We start from the raw sequence: 21909 nt of genomic DNA, 5'->3' as shown, positions 1-21909 counted from the left end.
GAGTCACACTACTAGCAGCTTATTTAAATGGAGCAAAATAGCAGGAGAGAGAATTAATCTTACCATTGCTTAAGCCTCATCATTCTTAAGTACTTGTTCAAATTGTTATCAATGTACTTTGAAAGGGAAAACCAAGGCAGTATGTAGAGACCAAAACATTACATATACACATAAACCTATATTAACATATAGTTTAACATATGATATATTATATAATACATATAAAATTATGTGTTGTATAAAATACATAGTTTAATAATATTAATCAGTATTATAAATTATATATTTATAATATGTTTTTTGCAAGAAAAATTAGAAGAGTATAATCTAGAAAGCAAAAGTCTGAATAGCTGTCTAATTAGTATCTTATGGTTCCCTAGAATTGTTCTCAGAATGAGTTGGGGTTCATCTCTCCCCAGGGATGACTAAACCAGAAGAAATATGCTGTGTTACATTTAGCAACTTCCTCTGGCAGAAAGAGGTCATCCTTCTTCATTATCAGGATGAAAAGTCATTGACTCCAGGGAAAACCTCAGAATTTCTTTCTTAGAGCTCAACTCTACAGAATAAACTACCAGTAGTTCTAGATGATGTAACTATGCATGGGATCGCTTCCCTCAAAGAGCTTTTGTCCTTTTACCCTAGATTTCAGTTCATTTACTCTTCCAAGCATCACGAACCAAGGTATCCAATCGTGGGCCACTGGGTATTCCACAGAAGGAGATTTACATGGCATCAATCCCAAGGATCAGTTTTACCTAAAGAGATCTATCCCGAGTCCTCAAAATCTTAAGCAGAAACTGTAAGTGTACATTAATACTTTGATATGTTATGGAGAATAATGCAAAGAATCCAGGGAAATCTTCTTCCTTGTGATGGATGTTTTCAGCTCCACCTACCCCAGCGGTCCCTGGCAGATGATAGAGGCACAAAGCTCAGACTTTTTTTATGGCAAAGTTTGAAGACAGTGCCAGATTTCCTAACACTGAGAGGTAACCAAGCCTGTCACTTCTTGAGTAGCCCAGAGACACAGGGATGACATTCCATTTCACGATTCTCTCCCTCCTCATAATTTTCTTGGATAGAAATAAGATATTAAAGACTTTGAGGTATGTTGATATGGAAACTTTCTTAAATGCCTTTGGATGTAATAGTAATATAAGGATTTTCTCTCTGTTCTCTTCCAGGATGGGGGCCTATAAATTACTTGCAGCCTATACCCAGAATCAGTGAGTAAACTCTCTGTAATGTTTGGGTTTTAGGTAGTTATAGATAAGCAGAGCAAAAACCACAATATCCGAAAACTCCATAGTGTTGCCTTTAAATATCTGTTCTTTTGATGATATCCATCACCAGAAAGCAAAGCCTAGGGGGCATCACTGGGGTATATAAAGCCTTGAAGGGCGGGGGAGAAAAGCAAGCAAATTGTGATCCTTGCCCTCAAGAAATTTACAAAGGACGCAAAGACTGAAGATAGATTTCAGTTTTATCTAGCTTAATGAACAATTAATGTCCATCTTATTTGAAAAAGTTCACATTTTTCCTATTTTTATTTTAAAAGTATTTAAACCTCCCTGGGCACTTTGGACTATATTCATTATCTTACAGAAATGGCTTCCTCTAAGAATTCAGGGGCTTCCTGCTGTGGCGCAACGGGATCGGCAGCGTCTCAGCAGCGCTGGGATGCGTGTTCGATCCCCGATCCAGCACAGTGTGTTAAGGATCCGGTGTTGCCGCAGCTGTGGTGTAGGTCACAGCTGTAGCTCAGCTCTGATCCCTAGCCTGGGAAATCCACATTGCTATAGGGCAGCCAAAAAAGAAAAAAAAAAATCAGTAAAACCTTATGAGTTCAGATATTGCTATCGAAAATTTTTGACAATTTGACCCAATTGTCAAAAATTTCAAAAAGATGAAATTTACCTTTGAATTGTCTGCAAGGAATGAATTTGACAATAGAGGGAACACCTGTAACTTATTTAAAAAGGATAATTGTTTTCATGGCTTTGGCATATACAGTGGTCTATAGGCAAAATGATTCAGCTATAAAATAAGGATCCATGTCATTAAGTAGAGGTCTCTTTAGGCAGACTTTATTGGCAGATCATAGTATTGAAAGTAATAAAACTGTATTGCTTTCAATAAATGACTTCCATAATTCAGAGCACATCCCCCTTTTCCTCCCCAAATTCATTATTGCAGTCTAATGAAATGTACTATTATGTTATATGTGAATGCAAACATTTGTTACTAGAAGAGGATCAGTTCCAATTATCTTATTTTTAAAATTTACAAATATCAATTTACATTTTTTGGATGCTTCTCTGTAACATTGATCACCTGGATAACAGTCATGTATTTATTTTTACAAGAGAAATGATATATCATTTTCTTTCCTTTTCCATGATTTTATACAACAGGTAATTTTTTTACATTTAAAACTCAATATTTTCACAAAGCAGGCAAGACAGGATGATAGTGAAGATTTAAGGTGAGAAAAAAATAACCTCAAAATCAGATCATGCCCATACTGGGGCATGTTGAAAAATCAGAGCAGTAATTGAATCACCATTCATTCATTCGGTCCTTCAGTCATTCAACAAACACTTAGCCAGGGGCCATGTTATTGTTTCAAGGTGTGTAGAGGTATATAAAACTGTCTTCTTGTCTACATTGTGCTGACAGTCCGCAAGTTGAAACAGAGATGGAGACAATTTTCTCATGTGATGTGATGCGTCATCCTTATAAACAGTGTTTTGGGAATACAGACATGTAAAATTAAAATCTGACTGGAAAAATTGGGGAAATATTCATAGCAGGTATAATATTTGAGCTCATTCATTTTTTAAAAAAAGCGTAGAATTTCTACATGTAAAGAAAAGAAGGACATTTCAAATCAGTATAGAGAATACATGGATTGCTTAAGAAAAATAGAGGAGACGTTAGTTGTAGAGAGCTGAGGATATAGGGTAACAGTATATGATCTATAAAAGGTATGTTATAAGAAAATATATCCTGAATGATTGGAAACAGCAGTGGGAGCTCACAAAAAGATTTGAGAGCCATCTGCAGAGAGTTGAAATGTGAAGAAATAGGAATTGATAAGACTATTTGTGGACAATCCAGAGAACTTTTAGGAACACAGAATAGAATCAGCTTCTCCCTGTTAGAGGAGAGAAGGGGTAATAAATAAATAAGTAAATAAATCAATAAAAATTTGAAGGTGGACATAAAGAAGTTTGAGGGAGGTTATGCTTAAGAGCTTCAATTTCTCCCCAGCCTTCTGCTGGAGAAGCATAGGACGTAAACTAAGAGGACACAAGTTTGAATCTTAATTCAGGTGCCTGTGAGTGATGTCACATGGACAGGTCACGTAACTTATGTACATTTCATGTCATCTTCACCTCACTGAGCTCCCATCTATAAAGTGAGGATAACAATACATAGTGTATATAGGTTATTGAGGTTATTAAAGGTAAGTTATGCACAACATATGCACATAAGATGCTCTACAGACAAAAGCTGCTAGATGACTACCATCTATGAATAGGAGCTTTTCCCCAGGGAGAGAGAAAAAAAAACTTGCAATGAGGAATGACAACCAGAAAGGGACATGTAGGAGGAGGCTCAGCAGGTTAAAAACCCGACATGGTGTCCATGAGGATGTAGGTTCAATCTCTGGCCTCAGTGGGTCAAGGATCTGGCATTGCCTCAGGCTGTGGCGTAGGTCACAGATGCAGCTCAGATCCTGCATTGTTTCGGCTGTGGGGCAGCCCGGTAGCTGCAGCTCTGATCAGACCCCTGGCCTTGGAACTTCCATATGCCATGGGTATGGCTGTGAAAAGAAAAGAAAAGAAAAGCATATGCAAAAATATTTCTAAGCAGAAGTAAGAGCCCATTTTTAATTCTTAAGCAGAAGTAAGACTGTGCATGTCCAGCCATATCTATGGGCTCCAGAAGCAGCCAAAATGGATGATTTGATGACCTGGGGCTGGGGAAGGTCAAAGCAGCCTCTGCGCCTTTGAGGAAACAACTGAAAATGTTGATCAGTGCAGAGCCCAGGAGCTTGGAGGCCTGTGCTGCATCCTCGACACCAGGTTGGCAGAATACTGTGTTTTCTCTCCACGCTTAGTTGCCTGTGAGCCTAAGGCCCTTGTCATTATCAGGGAACAGTGTTGAGTTGCCAAAGTCCCCACAGTTCTATGTTTTCCTATCACCTAGTCTCCAGACACAGGCTACTGCGCAGAGATCCGCCAGACCCTTACCTGCCCCTCCTACCCTCTCAATTCCCACCCTTGGCTCACAGTCCCTGCCACAGACTCCCCTCTGCACACAAGGCAGTGAGAAAGGTTTCCTACTCCCTCTGGAATAAAAAGTTGGAATTTGAACCAAGTGAAAAGGAGCTCGACTGCATGGTACTCGTCCTTCATGCTGTCAGCACCGGTTCTAGACTCATTTCAGAGTTCACGACGTGCAACAGGCAGGACCATGCTTCCTCTCCCACCCCAGGAAGTGGGTCATCTCATCAGCCAGAGGATAATGTACAGTGTCCTCTTAAGATGCTTCATGAGCCTTGGAGACCCCAGGAGAGAGATGCCAAGATCCATCTGCATAGTCACTAAACTTCCCTCGGAGGGAGATTCGAATTGCTGGAGGGCATCCTTCTATGCCAAATGGCAGCAATAAAGAGAATCTAGGCTCTCTCTTGCCCATTATTGACTCCTGTTTTAACTAATGTAAGACACACTCCTCTTCAGGGAACTTGGTTGATTCATGTAATTACTCACTAAAGACCTGCTAATTCAAGGTGCCAGCTACCATCCAACATCTTTAAAGATAATGAGTCTTCCATGAATAATATCTGAAGAATGAGAAAAACCCTGTCAAATTCAGACAAAAGTATAGGTCCCTGTGAAAATGTAAGTGGGGTTGGGAAGCCCAGAGCTCTTTCTTCTCTCTCCTCCACCATGGTTCCCAAAGCCCACTCTTCTGTGAATGTCACGGAGGTTACTCAGAACCCACCTCTAAGCACCTTGTTTCCTATACACTCGAGAGTGAGGCCTTTCTTTTTGTGTTGATAGTATCTCTCCGGAGGAGGGGGCAGCCTTTGAGGAAGCTAGTGTGTAACTTTCAAGGAAGTGCTGTACCCAGCCACCCCTGCAGGGGACTGTGGACAGTCAGCCCACAGACTGGCTCCCATTGTGAAGCTTTGTGTTTGGTAGATGCATTCTACACAGTTCTGGAAGGGACTCTTGTTTCTGTTCCCAGTGTCCTTGTGCATCTCAGATGCATGAGCAGATCACAGACTTTTCCACAAGTGGGGATTCCAGCCCCCCACTGGGCAGGGCTCGGGGCATTTTCCAGGACACCCAGCCCTCAGCTGCTCTGAGGAATGAGACTTGAGAAGGTGCTATGGTGTTATAGTCAAGGTCAGGGTTATTATGAAGGTTCAAGTGTGAAGCGGGCACTTAGCCATGCTGCAAATGTCCCTATCAGGAGCTTGAACTTGCACGTGCCTGGGGACAAGCTTGCCATTGTCACCCAGAACACTCTCTCCTATAAATCCAGGATTACCAAACCTGACAGGAAGGGATGGTTAGAGACTTTTATACAGCCTTCCTGAGCTTATGTGGGAACTAAGTCTTACAAATCTTCTAAGAATTGATGAACACGATGATATATATAGAAAAATGCAAGATAAACCTTCAGATTCATGGCCTAACTGTCTCAACTGTAAAGCCCTTGTGCTTCAGGATTTTAAAAAATTGCCCTTTGCCTGCCTTACCTGCACTTAGACAGACTCCAGTATTCAAACAGCTTGCAAATCTGCCGTTATCCCACATCCATCAAAGCAGTGGAGGTGTCGGGGTCTTTTTCTTTTGTGGAAGAAGTGGGTGTGTGTCCATTATTATTCTTGTCTGGGAATAATTGACCAAGAAAAAGTGGCATCCCACAGTTAATTTAGCTGTTCTTTTCAATATCTTCCTGGTACCTGAATTACATGAACATATTCTTTGAATAAGCTGGTCTGTTTTTCCCCTTCTCGTTGAGGTGCAAAGTAATCTAGAGGGTCAAGGTTTCCAATCTTTTTCTCTTGCATTAAAATGATCTGTCATTTCCATTGTGACTACACCCCAAAGTCAATTTTGGGTCTCATTAAAGTGCCCTATAGAATAATTCAGTGGTGACAGGATGGAATTCTTCTCAAAGTGTAACTACTCCCCTTGCTGGCATACTGTAGCAATGACATTCATCTTTGAAAACTGAATCCTGACTCGGAGCAGGGGTCTTTTGTTTGTTTTTTTGAGTGGTTTTTTGGTGTTTCTTTATCTTTATGCTTTTGAATTTCACAATAAATTCAAGCTTAATCTAATGAAACTGTATGAATTAATGTAGTCATTATATATTATAAACCAGGTATGTAAAAATTCAATAGAACGGGATTTGTTTTTAATGTCTGTCCTGCCTGGAAAGTAGGGAAATATTCTGAGTGACATTCAATGTGGAAGCTTTCTTTTAAAATACTAGGACCTTTTAATTTTTTAAATTAATGTGCAGTTTATATGCAATAAAATGCACAGATCTTAAGTATTCAATCCAATGGGTTTTGACAATTGTATACACTGTGTAATGGCCACTCAAAATAAGATGCTGAATCTCACACCCTAAATATTATCCCTCTTGACCCTTTCCAGTCAATTCCAATTCAAGACCCCACCACTTCCCTCCCAACCCTTCATCTTCTCTCTACTTCCCAAACAATAATTTTCTTATTTCTATTACCATAGTTTAGTTCAGTCTAATCCTGGATTTTAAATGAATGGACACATACAGCATGTATGCTGTAAATACTCCATTCACTTACCATAATATTTTTGAGATTGTTGCATGTATACGTGGTTCATTCCTTTTTATTGCTGAGTGACTCTGTTGTATGACTAAACTACAAGTCCTTTATCCTGTTTTTGACATTTGAGTTGTTTCTAGTTTGGGACTTTTATGAAAAAGACTGCTCTGAAAAGTCCTGTATAAGTCTGTGAATAACTTGTTTCATTCCCATTGGATAAACTCCAACAAGTGGAATTGCTAGATCATAAGGTAAATGTTTAATTTATAAGAACCTGCCCAATAGTTCACTAGCAATGTTCAAAGTTCCAACTGTCCCTTTTCCTCACCAACGGTGGGTAGGAAATGGTACCTCTCGTGGAATCTGCAGATCTCTGGTGGCTATTGATCTTGATCATCTTTCTATGCTCTGTTGCCTATACGTATATCTTCTTCAGTGAGATGTCTGCTCAAGTTTTTTTCTCACTTTTACTGGGTCACTTGTTTATTGCTGATGGTAGGACTTCTTCCTATATTCTGAAAAGCCCTTTGTCAGACACAAGTATTGTAAATATTTTCCCAGTTTGTGGCTGGTCTCTTCATTTTCTTTAAGTGCCTTTTGATGAGCTGAAAGTTTTAAATTTGATAAAGAACAGTAAATTACTTTTCCCTTTCATGATTATTGCTTTCCAGTGTCCTAAGAAATCTTTGTTTACCCTGAAGTTGCGAAGGTTTTCTGCTATTACTCAAAAAGTGGTGATAGCAACTTTTTAAATTGGGAATAATAACAAGGACCATTTGCTGGCAGATAAAGAGGCATGTTTGTAATGACTGGAACACAGGGCTATCTCTGCACTTTTATCAACTTGTGATTACTTGTTAATTTCCAGGTGTCTCCTTGATTTATCCTCTTTTTTTCTGAGAATGAGAAAGTAAGTCTGGATGTTTTGAGAATTGTCAGGATTGCAGTACTAGGAAAGAAAGTGCAATGGGAGGTTTGAACTTCCTATGTATGACAATGACTTTAGATAATGATCTTTATAGTACAAGTGATTTTATAGCATTATTCACTGTCCTTGAGCAATGACTTCAGTTCCAGGGAGCCCGACCTTGCTATTCCTATTCTTTATCCTTATCTCTGCGGTAAGAGGATGATAGCAAATTATCAGACTTCCCTCATAATATCTTTTGTTGCCTACGTTGATTTAAATATACAAACCTTGTAATACATTAAATATATGCAATGTATTATGCAATATATACAAATTTAAACATACCAAATTTGTAATATCGTAAATATATAATATATAATATATATGTGTGTATTCTTATTACCTTTATTAAAGTGATGCTCTAATCTTACCTAGGCCTAAGGAAAACTTTGATATTTATCTCTTTGATTAATATATATCGATCCATACTGTGTGCTAGGCACTGGGTCTGCTGTGGTGAACAGACCGGGGATCCACCGTTAGGGGATTCCTATCTAATTGAGGCAATTTAGCCAAGTAAACAAAGGCATTGTTTTGATTTTGTTAGATGCTCTGCAGGACATTACAGGGCACTGTGAATGACAGTGACAGGGGGGACCTCAGGTAGGGAGCCCTGCCTAAGCAGGTGACATCTCACTGGCGACTTGGGTTGAGAGGGACCCAGCCATGTCACTAGTGGGGGAAGAGCAGTCTTGCAGGAGAAGCAGTGCAGGTGACAGCCTTAGGCAGAGAAGAGCTGGTGTGATCCAGGCGAGAGTAGAGGGCAGTGAGCAGAGGAAAGAAACAAGATAAGGTGAGCTGGGAGAGAGGTAACAGCAAGGTCATCGAAGGGCCTCAGTGATCCGCATCAGGGGTCAAGCTGATGAAGGCTACCCTACCTAGAAGCAAAGCACATTCCTCACAAAGTGAGCTTGGGATGTTCAGAGATCTGACAAGGGACATTCATTAACATGATTTTGTTTTAGAATCCCTCAAGAGTAGCTTATAAGTGGTGATGGATGGCATGAGGCCTGGAATGACAGGGTCACTCATTGATGTTCATTGACTAGAGGTGAGGTCCAGAGACATGTGGAGCAGAGAGGAGCAGGCCAAGGAGATTTGGATTAAGAAACCACCTAAGGGCCATGAGGTGCCTGTGCATGGACATGGTGAAGAAGCCAGGAGAAGACCAGGAGTCCCAGGGTTGAGTTGAGGCACAGTCTGGAGAAGCAGTGAGGTCCTGCCATAGAGCATGGGAAACTGTATCCAATCACTTGTGATTGTAATGGAACATGATGGAAGATAATATGACAAAAAGAACACGCACACACACACGCACACACACATACACACACACACATATATATATACATTGTGTGTGTGGGTGTGTGTATGTCACTTTGCTGTAAAGCGGAAATTGGCTGAACATTGTAAATCAGTTATAATAATTTTTTTTTTAATTTAAAAAGAAAAGAATGTCCAGGGGTTCCCATTGTGGTTCAGTGGTTAAAGAATCTGACTAGAAACCACGAGGTTGTGGGTTCAATCCCTGGCCTTGCACAGCAGGTCAAGGATCCGGCATTACTGTGAGCTGTGTGTAGGTCGCAGATGCGGCTTGGATCCTGCATTGCTATGGCTCTGGTGTGGGCCGGTGGCTACATCTCCGATTCGACCTCTAGCCTGGGAACCTCCATAGGCTGAGGGTACAGCCCTAGATAAGACCAAAAAAAAGACCAAAAAAAGAAGAAAAAAAAGAATGGCCAGAAGTTAGGATGAAACCATTTGCGGGACACCGCATCTCACATGCGCTGGCAGTTATAGCTCATTCTCGGGCAGGTGATATGGATTGAAGGGAGAGAAAATGGAAGCAGGAAATTCTACTAAGAGGAGTTTTAAAAAATTGGTTTGAACTGTGCAGAGTAATAAATGAGAGGAAGACATGACACCAAGAGTTGTTGTGCCAAGATTTCTATCAGTCAGGTTTGCTGTGGGGTACAGGAGCCCTTGCATGATTCCTCCTGTGACCTCAAGTTACATCCTGCCTTTAGGAAGTGTAGACACAACATGCCAGCATGTATTCTTTGCCACAGAGTCTTCTAGAGAGAGAGGACTGTGAGTGGAACCTACCTACGTGGCTCTGGGCAGGCAGATGACTGAGCTGGGTGCAGGGTCAAGCAGTATCCTCTCCCTGTCTGTGCCCCCCAATGGCCAGGCAGCATTAACCCTTCTTTTCTTAGATAAGCATTCCCCTCCCCATCTCCTAAGGATGCACAGTGCCTGCACAGACCTACACACAGCTCCCTCTCTGGAGATTATCTAAACTTGGAAAAACAAAAAGTGTCTTCTCTCACCCCAGAGACTGGAACTCTTTGAAAGGTGTCAGAATGACCAAATATGGGACAGATACAGAGGGCCGACTGTACTACCCATTTTATATAATTTGAGCATCCTTGGATTTTGGTATCCATGGGGGCCCTGGAACCAACCCCACCTTGGGTATAGAGGGATGACTGTACCAGGATGGTGAACTTATAAAGGAGCCGGAATATAATGGTTACAAAAATGTCTTAGCGGGAAGGTAGAGAATGTTAAAACCTCTTTTGTTGTTCAGCTGTAGGGTCAAATTGGATCTCTGTAAATGACAATAAATAAAATCTAGGGTGGAGGAGACACTCAGATGGAAATAAATATTCAGGAACAATTAGCTTCATAGATGGGAGACAAAAGACTCAATGTAGAGATAAACAAGTAAGGGATGAAAGAAAGAGTCTTTGGTGACATGTGCAGTAGGGATTGATAAAGAAATAAACCACACAATGGTAAAGAGAGAGACGCTAAAAGAATGGTGAGAACTGGAAAAGCAATAAGGGTATGGCAGAAAAAAATATTTAAAACAGGAAAAGATCCCCTCTGGTCTTTATAGTGTGTGTGCTGAAAATATTTTTCAATCAATCATTGTTCAATTTAATTTTTTAAGGAAATGAACTGTAGTTCTGGCATAAATCCTCTAGTTTTTGATTCAGTGTTTCTGAAGTCTAAAAGTAAATCTGTAGATAAGCTCGCTTGTTTTGCCATACTTTGAGGGCTCTTTTACAACACTAAATATATTTTTGTTGAGTTGATTGCAAAAGCATTAGTTTTAACAGATCTGTGATTCTTTAAAAGGTTTTCCATTCATTGTATTAGATATTTTTCATACCTCCTAAGGCTAAATATGGCTTCTTGATATCACTGTGGAACATGGGAACATAGAACTAATTTCCTCATTTGACTTTTAAATTAGTTTTGTGTGTATGTTAACTAAAATTGAAATGTTTCCATTATGAATAATGCCAAGATGAACTGGTACACTCCATTGATTTTAATGAAGGGTACATGTTCTTGCAGACTTGTGAATGATGACATGGTAGCATAGTACTTGAATCTTAGTATTTAATACTTGCTGCTCTTAACATACTTTACTTATGATACTACTCACCACAATCATAGCTTTTTACTTTTATGAACACAATTGAACTTAAAATTTTTGTTTCATCAACTTTTCCAAGGGATTGATATTACCAACGGTGTCCTTTTTTTACATAAAAGCAAGAGTTGACAATCAATATATTAAATTTCAATTAGCTAACATTTACTGTATGATTATTATTTGAAGACACTGTACCAGGAGATTAATTTTCAAAGAATAAACAAGTCACCTAGATAATTGAAACTTTAAAATGAAATTTTAAGTCTTCACTGATTATAACAAAATGTATGTAATAAATTAAATATCAGACAATACTTACTGCTAACATATACAAAAGAGTGGAGCAACTAGGAAAAATCTGAATAAGGAGGTCAATGGCTTAGAACCTCAAGTAAGGGCCTTTGCTAATTTTTCCTAAACCAAGGAGTCCTTTCTTGAGTTAAATCTTTAATGGCTCTTAGAAGAGTAAATTTTGTTCAGATACTTACAAACATATTTAACTTTCACGTCATATATTCAGGGCTTCAAGCTCAAGCTGTGGTTTTCTTGTTTGATTATTTTTGCTAATTTTTTCATGCCAAACAAGAAATCAAAGTATTAAAGTATATTTAAATTAATAACTTCATTCAATATTAGAAGGGCCTAATAATTCATGAATGTACTAATGTTGTATGTTAAAGAGTTTTGAGATGAACAGTGAATCCCACATGCATAAGAGGCTCTGAAAATTAGCTATTGCACAAACTTGGCAAGTGGTTTACACTGTGCAAATTCATGCAGTGAGAAATTATGAACACCATTTTACTTGTTACTAGATATATTGCAGGTGTCATGAAAGCCTTTACTAAGTCCTTTATTTCTTTTTCCTTTTTTTTTTTTTTTTTTTGGTCTTTTGTCCTTTTTAGGGCAGCACCCGCAGCCTATGGACATTCCCAGGCTAGGGGTCCAGTCGGAGCTATTGCTACCAGCCTACACCATGGCCACAGCCACACCAGATCCCCGCTGTGTCTGTTAACCTACACCATAGTTCATGGCAACACTGGATCCTTAACCCACTGAGCAAGGCCAGGGATCGAACCCGCAACCCCATGGCTCCTAGTCAGATTCGTTTCCACTGAGCCATGAGGGGAACTCCGAAAGTCCTTTATTTCATAAGCAACCTTCTTCCTTTGGCTCCTGTTCCCTCCCTTGGGCTTTACAAACCTTCGGACTCTGGAATCTGATAGAAACTAGGCTCAAGCCCTGGCCCTTCGCAGGCCCTTGGGCAGGTTGTTTAACCTCTCCAAGCCTTAGTTTCTGTATGAAACACAAATATATTAAGAGTTGTAGGGATTTTTTTTGGAGGAATGGAAATGTTTTGTTTTGTTTCATGGACATTTGGACCATTCTAAATTCATGTAGAGAAGTATTTAAAGATACAGGTATAAAACATGTTTCCGAGAGTTGCTTGGGGGCCATATTGAGAAGACGGTTATTTCAATGACTGATGTGCTCTGGATGAGAATCTGGAGGCTCCGAGGAATTGCCTTTCCTGTCTTCAGCCCACTGGTCATAGATGTGGACTTAGGATTCAAACCTAAGGCTGTGAGACCACAAACCCCACACTCCTCCCATTCCACAAGCCCTGTCTCTATGCCTGCAGAACAGAGGATCACTCCAGGTGATCATAAGAGAACATCTGTCTTCAACAAAGCTTACAGTTACTTCAAGTCATATAATAGCCATACATGGTCAATATACTAGGTTAGCCAAGTGCACAAGGAGAGAGGGACTTTTTTTTTCTCCATATGCCGCTAAAACAGTAATAGTGTAAAAGAGGACAATTGAGAAAAAAAACCCAAAAAACTCATAGACCATGAGAGGTGACATCACTTAAATCCCCGGGCTTAAAGCCAAAGATTCTAGGCCCTGCTTTCAATGGTCAAGTATCATTTTGTGATCAGGTACATGTATTTCATATGAAAAGAAAAACATAATGTATTTTCAGACATGTTATAAACAAAATTGATTACTGAGTATAATTATATTTAAGTCAAGAACCTAGAAGCCAAAAATATAACTGCAACATCTAAAACATATAAGCCTGCAACAGAAATCTGAGGTTAAAGGATGATACAAATGAAAACAATAAAACTATTACCTTGTTACTTTATCTGGTTTAATTTAGAACCTATGCTTTAGGTTTCACCTTGAAGGCTTCTGGATCTAACGGTGTATTTCTGATGCAACCCAAAGTAAGTTACCATGGATTTGATTCTACCAAAGGCAAAAAGCAAGGAAAAGAAGAACATAAAAGAGATGAGAAAATATTTTTTCACAATTCAATCATATGAAAGAACTTCAGAAGTTGCTTTTGGAAGACCTGTTTCTAAAAGTATTTGATGGTACCCTTTTTGACAGAGCCACAGAATAATAAAAGCTTATTTAATTTAATTTTCTACTCCATTACTCCCCAAAGCACAGGACCAAGTGAAGGAATGCCCTCACAGATTGCATGCCACATGTCAGAAATTTATTACCATACTCACTGGCATTATTTCACCCATTTTTCTGCAGTGTTTTCATTCTAAACTGAAGGAAGGGAAATGATATTGAAACCTAGATCTTAGTCTGATGGTGACTTGGCAACCTCCATTAATCCAAAGATCTGTGCTCATTTTGTTACTGAAGGATCCTGAACAACAAATTGGAATTACCCAGTATTCATCAAGCAATAATGCATTCAGAACACCATGCTAGAGTCTGTGGGCAAAGAAAAAGATGAGCCCATCAAAAGAGTTTAGATGAACAAACATCCTAGGAGTTAGTTCTGTACCATGTTCACAGATGACCGAGGCCACCAATTCAAGGAATGGTCTCCTGGGGCCACAAGCTAAACCGTTGTAAGTTTCTCACCCATAATGTGGAGGCCAGAGGGAGATAAAATGGTCTCTAAGATTCTATGACTGGATTGGAGTTACATGTATACATAAGGAGCACCAAAATGTTAAGTAGAACACAACAGGGCATCCTTTCCTCTCCTGATGTTTAGAGTGAAAACCCACCTCAAATTTAGAAGTATGTTTCTGTATGTGTGAGAGAGAGGAACACAGGAAGAAAGGGAGAGAATGCTTGCAAGTGATTCCCTGGATTTCTAATTTGGACTTTTGGTATTTTTGACAAAGGGAAAAAGATATCAACAAAAAAGCCAAGAGCCTGCCATAACCCTTTGTCTTAATATTGAAGGGCCATTGGAGTTCCCATTGTGGCTCAGAGGGTTAAGGACCCAACATTGTCTCTGTGAGGATGCGGGTTCAATCCCTGGCCTTGCCCAGTGGGATAAGGATCTAGCGTTGTCTCAAGCTGCAGCACAGGCTGTAGATGCAGCTCTGATTTGACTGGCTCGGGAACTTCCATATGCCATAGAGTGCAGCTGTAAAAAAAGAAATAAGATTGAAGGGCCATTGAAGATCGACTCTCTTCATGATGGAAAGAGAGATACAATTAGAAATTACAATATTATGGATTTCCTCCTGTACATTCAGCACTGTGTTGGGTGCTAAAGGAGTAAGAGAGCAGGGAAGGAAGGTGGAGAAAGAAATATATACAGGAGAACAGGTTGGGGGTGTGTGAGAATGAAGGCATGCCTCCTGGCCAAGCAGGGAGCTTGTTTCACAATTTTTCTTGCAATTAATTTTCATTTTTTACAATTAAGTGTTTTCCACCTAAAGAAACCTGCTCAAACCACACTGTTTCTGAGCCAAAATTGTTATTAAGTTGTAGAGAATCACAAATAACATAAAGATCTAGTGCTTAGTCCTAATATAGCATGTTTCAGGGAAATAGGTGTAAGTGGTGGCAGGGGGAGATGGTGCTTTTCAAATATCTGATACTATCCAATTTCTGACTGATTAGTTATTGTTGCAACCACTTAAAAGGACCACTTGACCACTCCAAATTACTTCTCTAGTTAGGTCCGTTCTCGAAAATAACCATTTCCTACCTCCTCTGGTTTGAAATTTCATCCCCCAAGCCTGTCTTCCATACTACTCCCCCTCCCTGCAGGACCTGGCTTTAAGTTTCAGAGAAATTCACAGCAGCTGCCTACTGAGAACTATCTCAAATGCCTCTTCCAAACCTGTCAGCCAGTTTGTTTCTGTTCCCATCCACTCCTCCTTCCCTCCTGTTAGATCAGAGACTGTGAACCCACCTGCCATCAATGGTGACTTCTGCCCAGGCTCTGGGTCCCCTCTATTCTGAACTCCCACAAACCTCCTTAAATGAGTGACTCTCTTGTTCAGCTACATCTTCAGCCACCTCCTCTCTATGGCTGCTTTCTATCAGTATTCATGTTCTAGTGCCTCCTTTAAAAGAAAGATAGAGAGAGAAAGAAAGGAAGGAAGGAAGTTTTTCCTGAACCTTGTACCTTCTTCCTACTATGGCTCTTTCTGTGTCTCAAAAGAGTTTTCTGCATCCTTCCTCACCCCCCTGGCCACCCCCTTGACCATACCAGTCTGGCTTCCGCCCCAGCCACTCCACCAGCTTGCTCTTGCTGATCTCCGAGTTGTTCAATTCAAAGGACACTTTGTGGTCCATCTGACTTGAGGTCAGGGTCTTTTACCTTATCACTTTCTCCTTGAAAAAAATGCCTTTTCCTCCTCCCGCTCTCTTCTTCCTTCATCCCTTTGAGGAGCTGTTTTCTTCCATCTGAATTTTATACCCTAGATTCTTATTTGCTCACCTCTAGGTCTACCCGGCTTTTTAATCTACATTTTCCCTAGTGATTTCATCCACTCCCATAGACAGCCTTTCTTCCCACTTGCTGTGCCCATACCATCAGCGCCATCTAACCAGCTGCCTATCCAGGTACCATTACTGTATCCCCCTCAAGCCTGCCCTGCCTCCAATATCCCTCAGTCAATGTCCCCTAATTGCGACTGCTGGAAACTTGGTACGTGACACTTTGCCTCTTCTTTCGCCCTCATATTCAGATACAGGTCCTATCAGTTTTATCTCTAAAATATATATTTGCTCTCTCTCTGTTTCTCTACCCGCCACCTCATTGGCTCGGAAAATATCCACCCAACTGCTCCCTTCATGCCTCCGTTGGGCTCCTTTCTATCCTGTTGTCCATATCACAGCCAGAATGAATTTTACCAAATGCAGATCTGGTGTGTTGTTCCACAGTTTGAAATGTCTCAGAGACTTCCCGCTGTCCTTAGAAGAAAATGCAGTTTCCTTTACATGGTCTTCTGCCGTCTACCCTTTGCTCCCAGCTCTCTAGCCCACTTCCTGTTCCACTGATCTGACCATCCCTTCTGTTGTCTTGGGCTTCTCTCAGCAGCTTAATCACAAAAGCTTCTTCATGTTCCTTTATCCCTGAAATTCTACCCCTGCCTCACCCCACCCATCCCTCCCCACATCCATGCTTTGCCTTGGGGTTCCGATGAAATATCACTTCCTCCAGGAAGTTCTCTAATCTTCCCAAGTCCTCTGGACTAGATTTCCTTTCCTTGCTCTTCCCTCTTTTAACCCCCTCTATGTCATTACCTCCGCTACCACTTTTGTCATTGTGTCATTATCTGGGTAATTCTGTGACTTATCTTCCCATCCAGACTGTATTCACCCCTGAACCTCCATCTGTTAGTATAGGTTCTAATACATAGAAGGCCTCGAAATTTTTTGCTGAATGAATGAAGACTGCTACAGCTCCTCTTTTTCTTTCTCTCTTCTAAAATCTACTTCCCAGCCACTCCAAGTTTATCTCACATAGCTTTCTCATCTTGGAAGGAAAAATCTGAAAGGTTTTGATTCTGTTTGGTCCTAGTCTTAACCCATCCTCTTTGAGGCTGTGTGCACTCTGGTTTTTTGTTTGTTTGTTTTTTCTAAACTACAAAGAGGGACTAAGCATCCAAGGAAGGGTAATTTGAATCCACCAGAGTTTCATCATTTCTCAAAGGCAAGGTCAGACTCAGATGAAGGAGGCTTGTGCCTTCTTTTTTCTTCTGACCCGAGCCACTGCAGTGACAATGCCAGGTCCTTAACCCACTGCACCACAAGGGAGCTCCCTGTGCCTTCTTTTTGAGATGCACCCACATTCACAAATATATCCCTACCACCTATTCGCTGATGCCCAAGCTGTTCTTTAACAGGAAGCAGCCATTTCCTGACACATGTAAGCATGAGACTAAAGTCAAGTTTCTTCACTTAGAAGACTTGGATACGAGAATGGAGGATGTACATATCCGACTTGCAATTTTAAAAGACAGGAGGTGAGCTCCACGGAATAAATGGGAAAAAACACACACGCAGAGTGAGCCCTGGAGTGCTGAAAACATACTGTGTCCTCTTGCCTACTTTCAGGCTATGCTTGAAATTGTCACAATAAATTACTGACTCAGGAGTCCTGCCCATTCACCAGTATCCTATTCACCAGCACTGAAGCGATTCAGACAACTTGGCTTTGCTGGTCTGACGTGCTCCAGACCAATGGGATCCGACGGTTCTGCATGCCATTTTAGGTGACAGTTTGAGCCGAAGTAACTTCTAAAATTGCAGCCATCCCAGGAAGGCTGAGAAGCAATCCCATAAATCATTTGCATCTGGAAAGGGGCCGGGGATGACGAATCTCAGTAGAAGAGAAGAGCTCTGCAGCGGGGCGTGGGAAAGAGCTTTTAGAAACAACGGTAACAGCTCTATATGTGACACACTAGAATGTTAGGAGGGTAAAGAACTGGGGATACCTCAGCCATTCCTGAAATCAAGCGAATGGAAATTAAATGATAAAACAGACCAACAGAATTACACTAAAAATTTATATGGCAGGGAATACTGTTTTAGTATATGTGCTGCCGAAGCAAGCACAGGGAATACTATTTTATTTTATTTTATTTTATTTTTTTAAGAACAAGGCTTTTACTTTATTTTTATTTTTTTGCTATTTCTTGGGCCGCTCCTGCGGCATATGGAGGTTCCCAGGCTAGGGGTCTAATCAGAGCCATAGCCACCAGCCTACGCCAGAGCCACAGCAACGCAGGACCCGAGCCGCGTCTGCAACCTACACCACAGCTCACGGCAACGCCAGATCCTTAACCCACTGAGCAAGGGCAGGGACCGAACCCGCAACCTCATGGTTCCTAGTCGGATTCGTTAACCACTGCGCCACGATGGGAACTCCGGGAATACTATTTTAAAATCAGTTCATGATCCATGCATTGCTAGAGGTTTTCAGAACAACAGAAATACTTACTTGCCCCCAAATTCACTGAAATTGGTTAACTTCTGTGAGTATAGCATACCCTTCCCATGCCTGGGGTGTGAATTTTAGACATCTCTGAAAATAGATTTGTCAGTGAGCATCTGATCCTGGGCAAGTAAATAAATAAGAAAAATTAATAAAACCTAGAGCACCTAACCTCTTTCTCTTCAGGGCATTGGCTAAAGTCTATTATTTTGATTACATCAGAGAGAAAAATTCCAATTTCCTCCTGATTCTTTGAACTTCAGACTAATCAGTTTTCCCTTTAACTAGATCTGTAAATAGGTGATGGAAATAGGACCAGGGCAAGTTTAGAGGGTTCAAGTAAGGAAAGCCAGAAATATTTGGGGCTAAAAATTCTGAATATAAGACATAGAGATAATTCCTGTAGTGTAACTGACCTAAGGTTCTCACTGAAGATCAGTTACCAACCTAGTGGTCCCTAACCTTATTTCCAGCCCAGAAGTGACTAAAGAATTGAACATACTTGCATCAGTAACAGTGGCTCAGGGGCAACAAGGCAAGAACTGTTCTATTCTTAAGTATCTTTTGCTCCTGGAGGAGTGTGGTGGTGCGGTACATGGGAAAAATCACTCCCTCCAGGAGATTTTGATCCATCCCCTCCCCTCCCTCAGAGGGATGTCTCTCCTCCCACACCCTTTTCCCCCCAAGGATATAGCCTTTCTGTGCCTTTGTTTCCCTATTGATAAAATGAGAATGATACACTGAGAATGATGCATTCATGAATGGGTAGGTGTGGTAGGGATATACAGAGAAAAGTTTTCATACCTCCCATTGGCCTTTTTTATTCAGACAGTTTGTTACCACATTACTGGGTGTGTTGAATGTCCTGGTTAAGCTCTTGAGCATTTAGATTCTAAATAGAATCTAAAAATACCCTTGACTAGAAGTCAACACAGCCTATTTAAAGGTCATTGTGACTTTCCTTCCGAGTATTGAGATTATTGCTACCAAATATCTACAGAGACAGAAGAAAAGTCACAGGTGGACTCTATCAATTATTGGGCTGCATGTCTTAATAATTATCATTTATTAAGCCCTAAATATACAAAGATGTGCTGCTAAGCGCTTAACTTCTAATACCTGATTTAATCCCCCATAACAGTCCTTTATTATTATTCCCATTTTGCAGATATAAAACTAACGTTTAACAAAATTACATAGTATGCCCCATATTCCACAGGAAGTTATTAAATTAGTATTTAAGCCTAAATGTTTGTAATTGCAACATTTTTCCTCTTAGCCACCCCCCCCAAGGGTGCAGGGTATCAGATGTGATGACGGGGGCGGGGGCGGGGGGGGGGAGGCATGTCATTCTTCTTGGCTGTGCTGCTATTTTATTGTTTCACAAGATGAAGAAAAAGAAACTGTCAAGAGTCTTGAGTTTTCAGAAAACTTAACAGAGGAGGAGGAAGGATATGACTGATTACATTCCCAAATTGTTGGCTTTGTAATAAAATAACTGAGGGAGTCCTGATCTTCTAATAGGGGATGATCAATTTTTCCAATTATATGTTCATGTATAAACAAAAACAGGAATGCACACTTACAGCATCCTACAGTAGTTCAAGAAACTTTCCTCTCTGACTAATTAAAATAAATTGTTAATGAGTCAGGTGCTTTGTCCCTGAGACGGCCACGTTGGTTCTGAGAAAAGGAAACCTGGGGAAGAGAACGACTGCGATTTTGAAATTGGACCTTGTCACTAGGGGGCACTTAGGGATATAAAATCAGCATTACCAAAAGTACTTTCTGAAATGGAGCCATTACTGACCTATACCTTTTCAAGGAAGGAAAAAACAAAAATAAAAACACCTGGTTAGAGACGTAAGAATTCAGGACGTCTTCTAATGAACTATTTTTAGGTACCAGGTTGGTTAGAGAGGGAGCATAGAATGTGGGCAGAGTTTTGAAGGCAGAAGTCCTGTTTTCTCCCTCTGTCTTTCGCCACTGGGAGTATGACCGTGATGCTAAAAGGAGAAAGTCATGATAATAAAAAAGGGAGACACCGTGGGGACGGCTTCCTCATGTCCCTCGGTCCCATGGGTGGCTTCCTTATGGTCTCCTTCTCCCTGACGGCATCCCCTTCTTTCCTCTTCCTGGGATGGGGGGCAAAGCCCCCCACCCCATTGCCCATTGTTATGTGGTCTTTATTTTTACAGGCCTCTTTCATTTCATTTTTCCTCCCACTGCCTCTGGCTTTGTTCTTTTGCCTTATTGTGCTTCTTTGTTTTCATTAGCTGTTAGGTGCAGTTCTAGCTTTGGTTTTATTCCTGTTTTGTGGAGTTTTGTTTTGTTTTGTTGTGTTTGTTTGTTTTTTACTTTTTCTCCTTTCAGACATTCAGATCCCTCTTTCTTTAAGAAATCAATAAAAGGTGTTTCAAGGATCAGTTTTCCCTAAACTGGATGGAAATAGACAAAATGTTGTCTGATGTCGGAGGAGATCCGTTTCCCACACTGATCAAGTAAATGGGGAGAAACATAAGAGGAAAAAAACCCCGCATTCTTACATGCTTATCTCTCCCCGGACACAGACAAGCCGGAAAACCCGTTTCATGGGGTGTATACAAGACTAAAACCACTGGTGGAAAAGTGAAAGGAGTGGCCAAAACAAAGCTTACTTTGGTCCACGCAACATCAAACAACCGGTTTGATGGACTGTCTTTTCCAAAGTCACCATTTCTTTTGCTTGTCATGTGAAGAAGTTGTTAACTCTGTAAAATCATGAAGCCTACATTTCTAGGACATCAGCGACCTCAGCAACACCTCAGAGCAAAGATGGGAGACCTTCAGTTGCCCTACTCCTCAGCGCAAAGGGAAAACATCTCCTACATCATGCACCCTCTCTGAGGAAATTACCCTGCAGTTATAATTAAGAAAATAATTGCAAGTCCAATTTACCAGGCCTGTGCCCATCAGTTCTTCCTGTAAATTGAAACACTTCACCCACCGACCTAGTTTCCGAGCTTTGGGCTAACCTCCCTGGAGTGCTAGTCTTGTTGAATGATGAAATGGTGGTCTGAGACTGGGAAGCCAGAATTTGTTTCCTTGCTCCCCTGACATGCCGCGGTCATAGGCAAGTCTACACAGCATCAGCTTTTCCGGTAGAAAAGTGATTAGCGTAATTGTTATGCAGATGACTCCAGAGCTTTGATTTCCGTCAGCCGCTCTGGACACCCAGCTCTGCCCTCAACCTTTAAATAAACGTTTCAACCAGACTAACTACAAACGTTATTTCAGATGCCAGTTTTCACAAAATTATTATTTTGAAATTATTTTTAGGACACATTCATTCATGTTTCCCCTTCTTTCAAACCAAATCAAGTCATAAGATGTCCAATCAGTTAGTCAACCCCCGTGTTGAATTATAATAAATAGATAAATTAATG

At 40.7% G+C, this 21909-nt stretch overlaps 1 protein-coding gene across 12 annotated transcripts in view; it reads left to right on the top strand.

Annotated features, from left to right (window-relative positions):
• CHST9 (carbohydrate sulfotransferase 9) overlaps positions 1 to 21909 on the top strand; it is a 268368-nt gene that overhangs the window by 157181 nt on the left and 89278 nt on the right. For 5 of the 12 annotated variants that reach the window (XR_014807755.1, XM_084964391.1, XM_084964390.1 and 2 more), the window contains 2 exons: positions 646 to 802; positions 1188 to 1229. The exons of 2 other annotated variants lie outside the window; for them this stretch is intronic. Coding sequence is in view for 9 of the 10 variants with exons in the window: in XM_084964391.1 (XP_084820517.1) it covers positions 646 to 802; positions 1188 to 1229 (199 nt within the window). In the remaining variant the exon portion in view is untranslated. Of the gene's footprint in view, positions 1 to 645; positions 803 to 1187; positions 1230 to 13443; positions 17421 to 21909 lie in introns of those variants that run through there. 5 more of the 12 variants (XM_084964383.1, XM_084964384.1, XM_021096199.2 and 2 more) reach the window with 2 other exon arrangements.

The sequence above is a fragment of the Sus scrofa genome, chromosome 6, assembly GCF_054392235.1.
Source record: "Sus scrofa isolate SSC_HxYL_T2T_F1_AM1 chromosome 6, Sscrofa_HxYL_maternal_Yorkshire_Landrace_v2.0, whole genome shotgun sequence".
Lineage (NCBI taxonomy): Eukaryota > Metazoa > Chordata > Mammalia > Artiodactyla > Suidae > Sus > Sus scrofa.
This window is presented reverse-complemented; position numbering and strand designations above follow the sequence as displayed.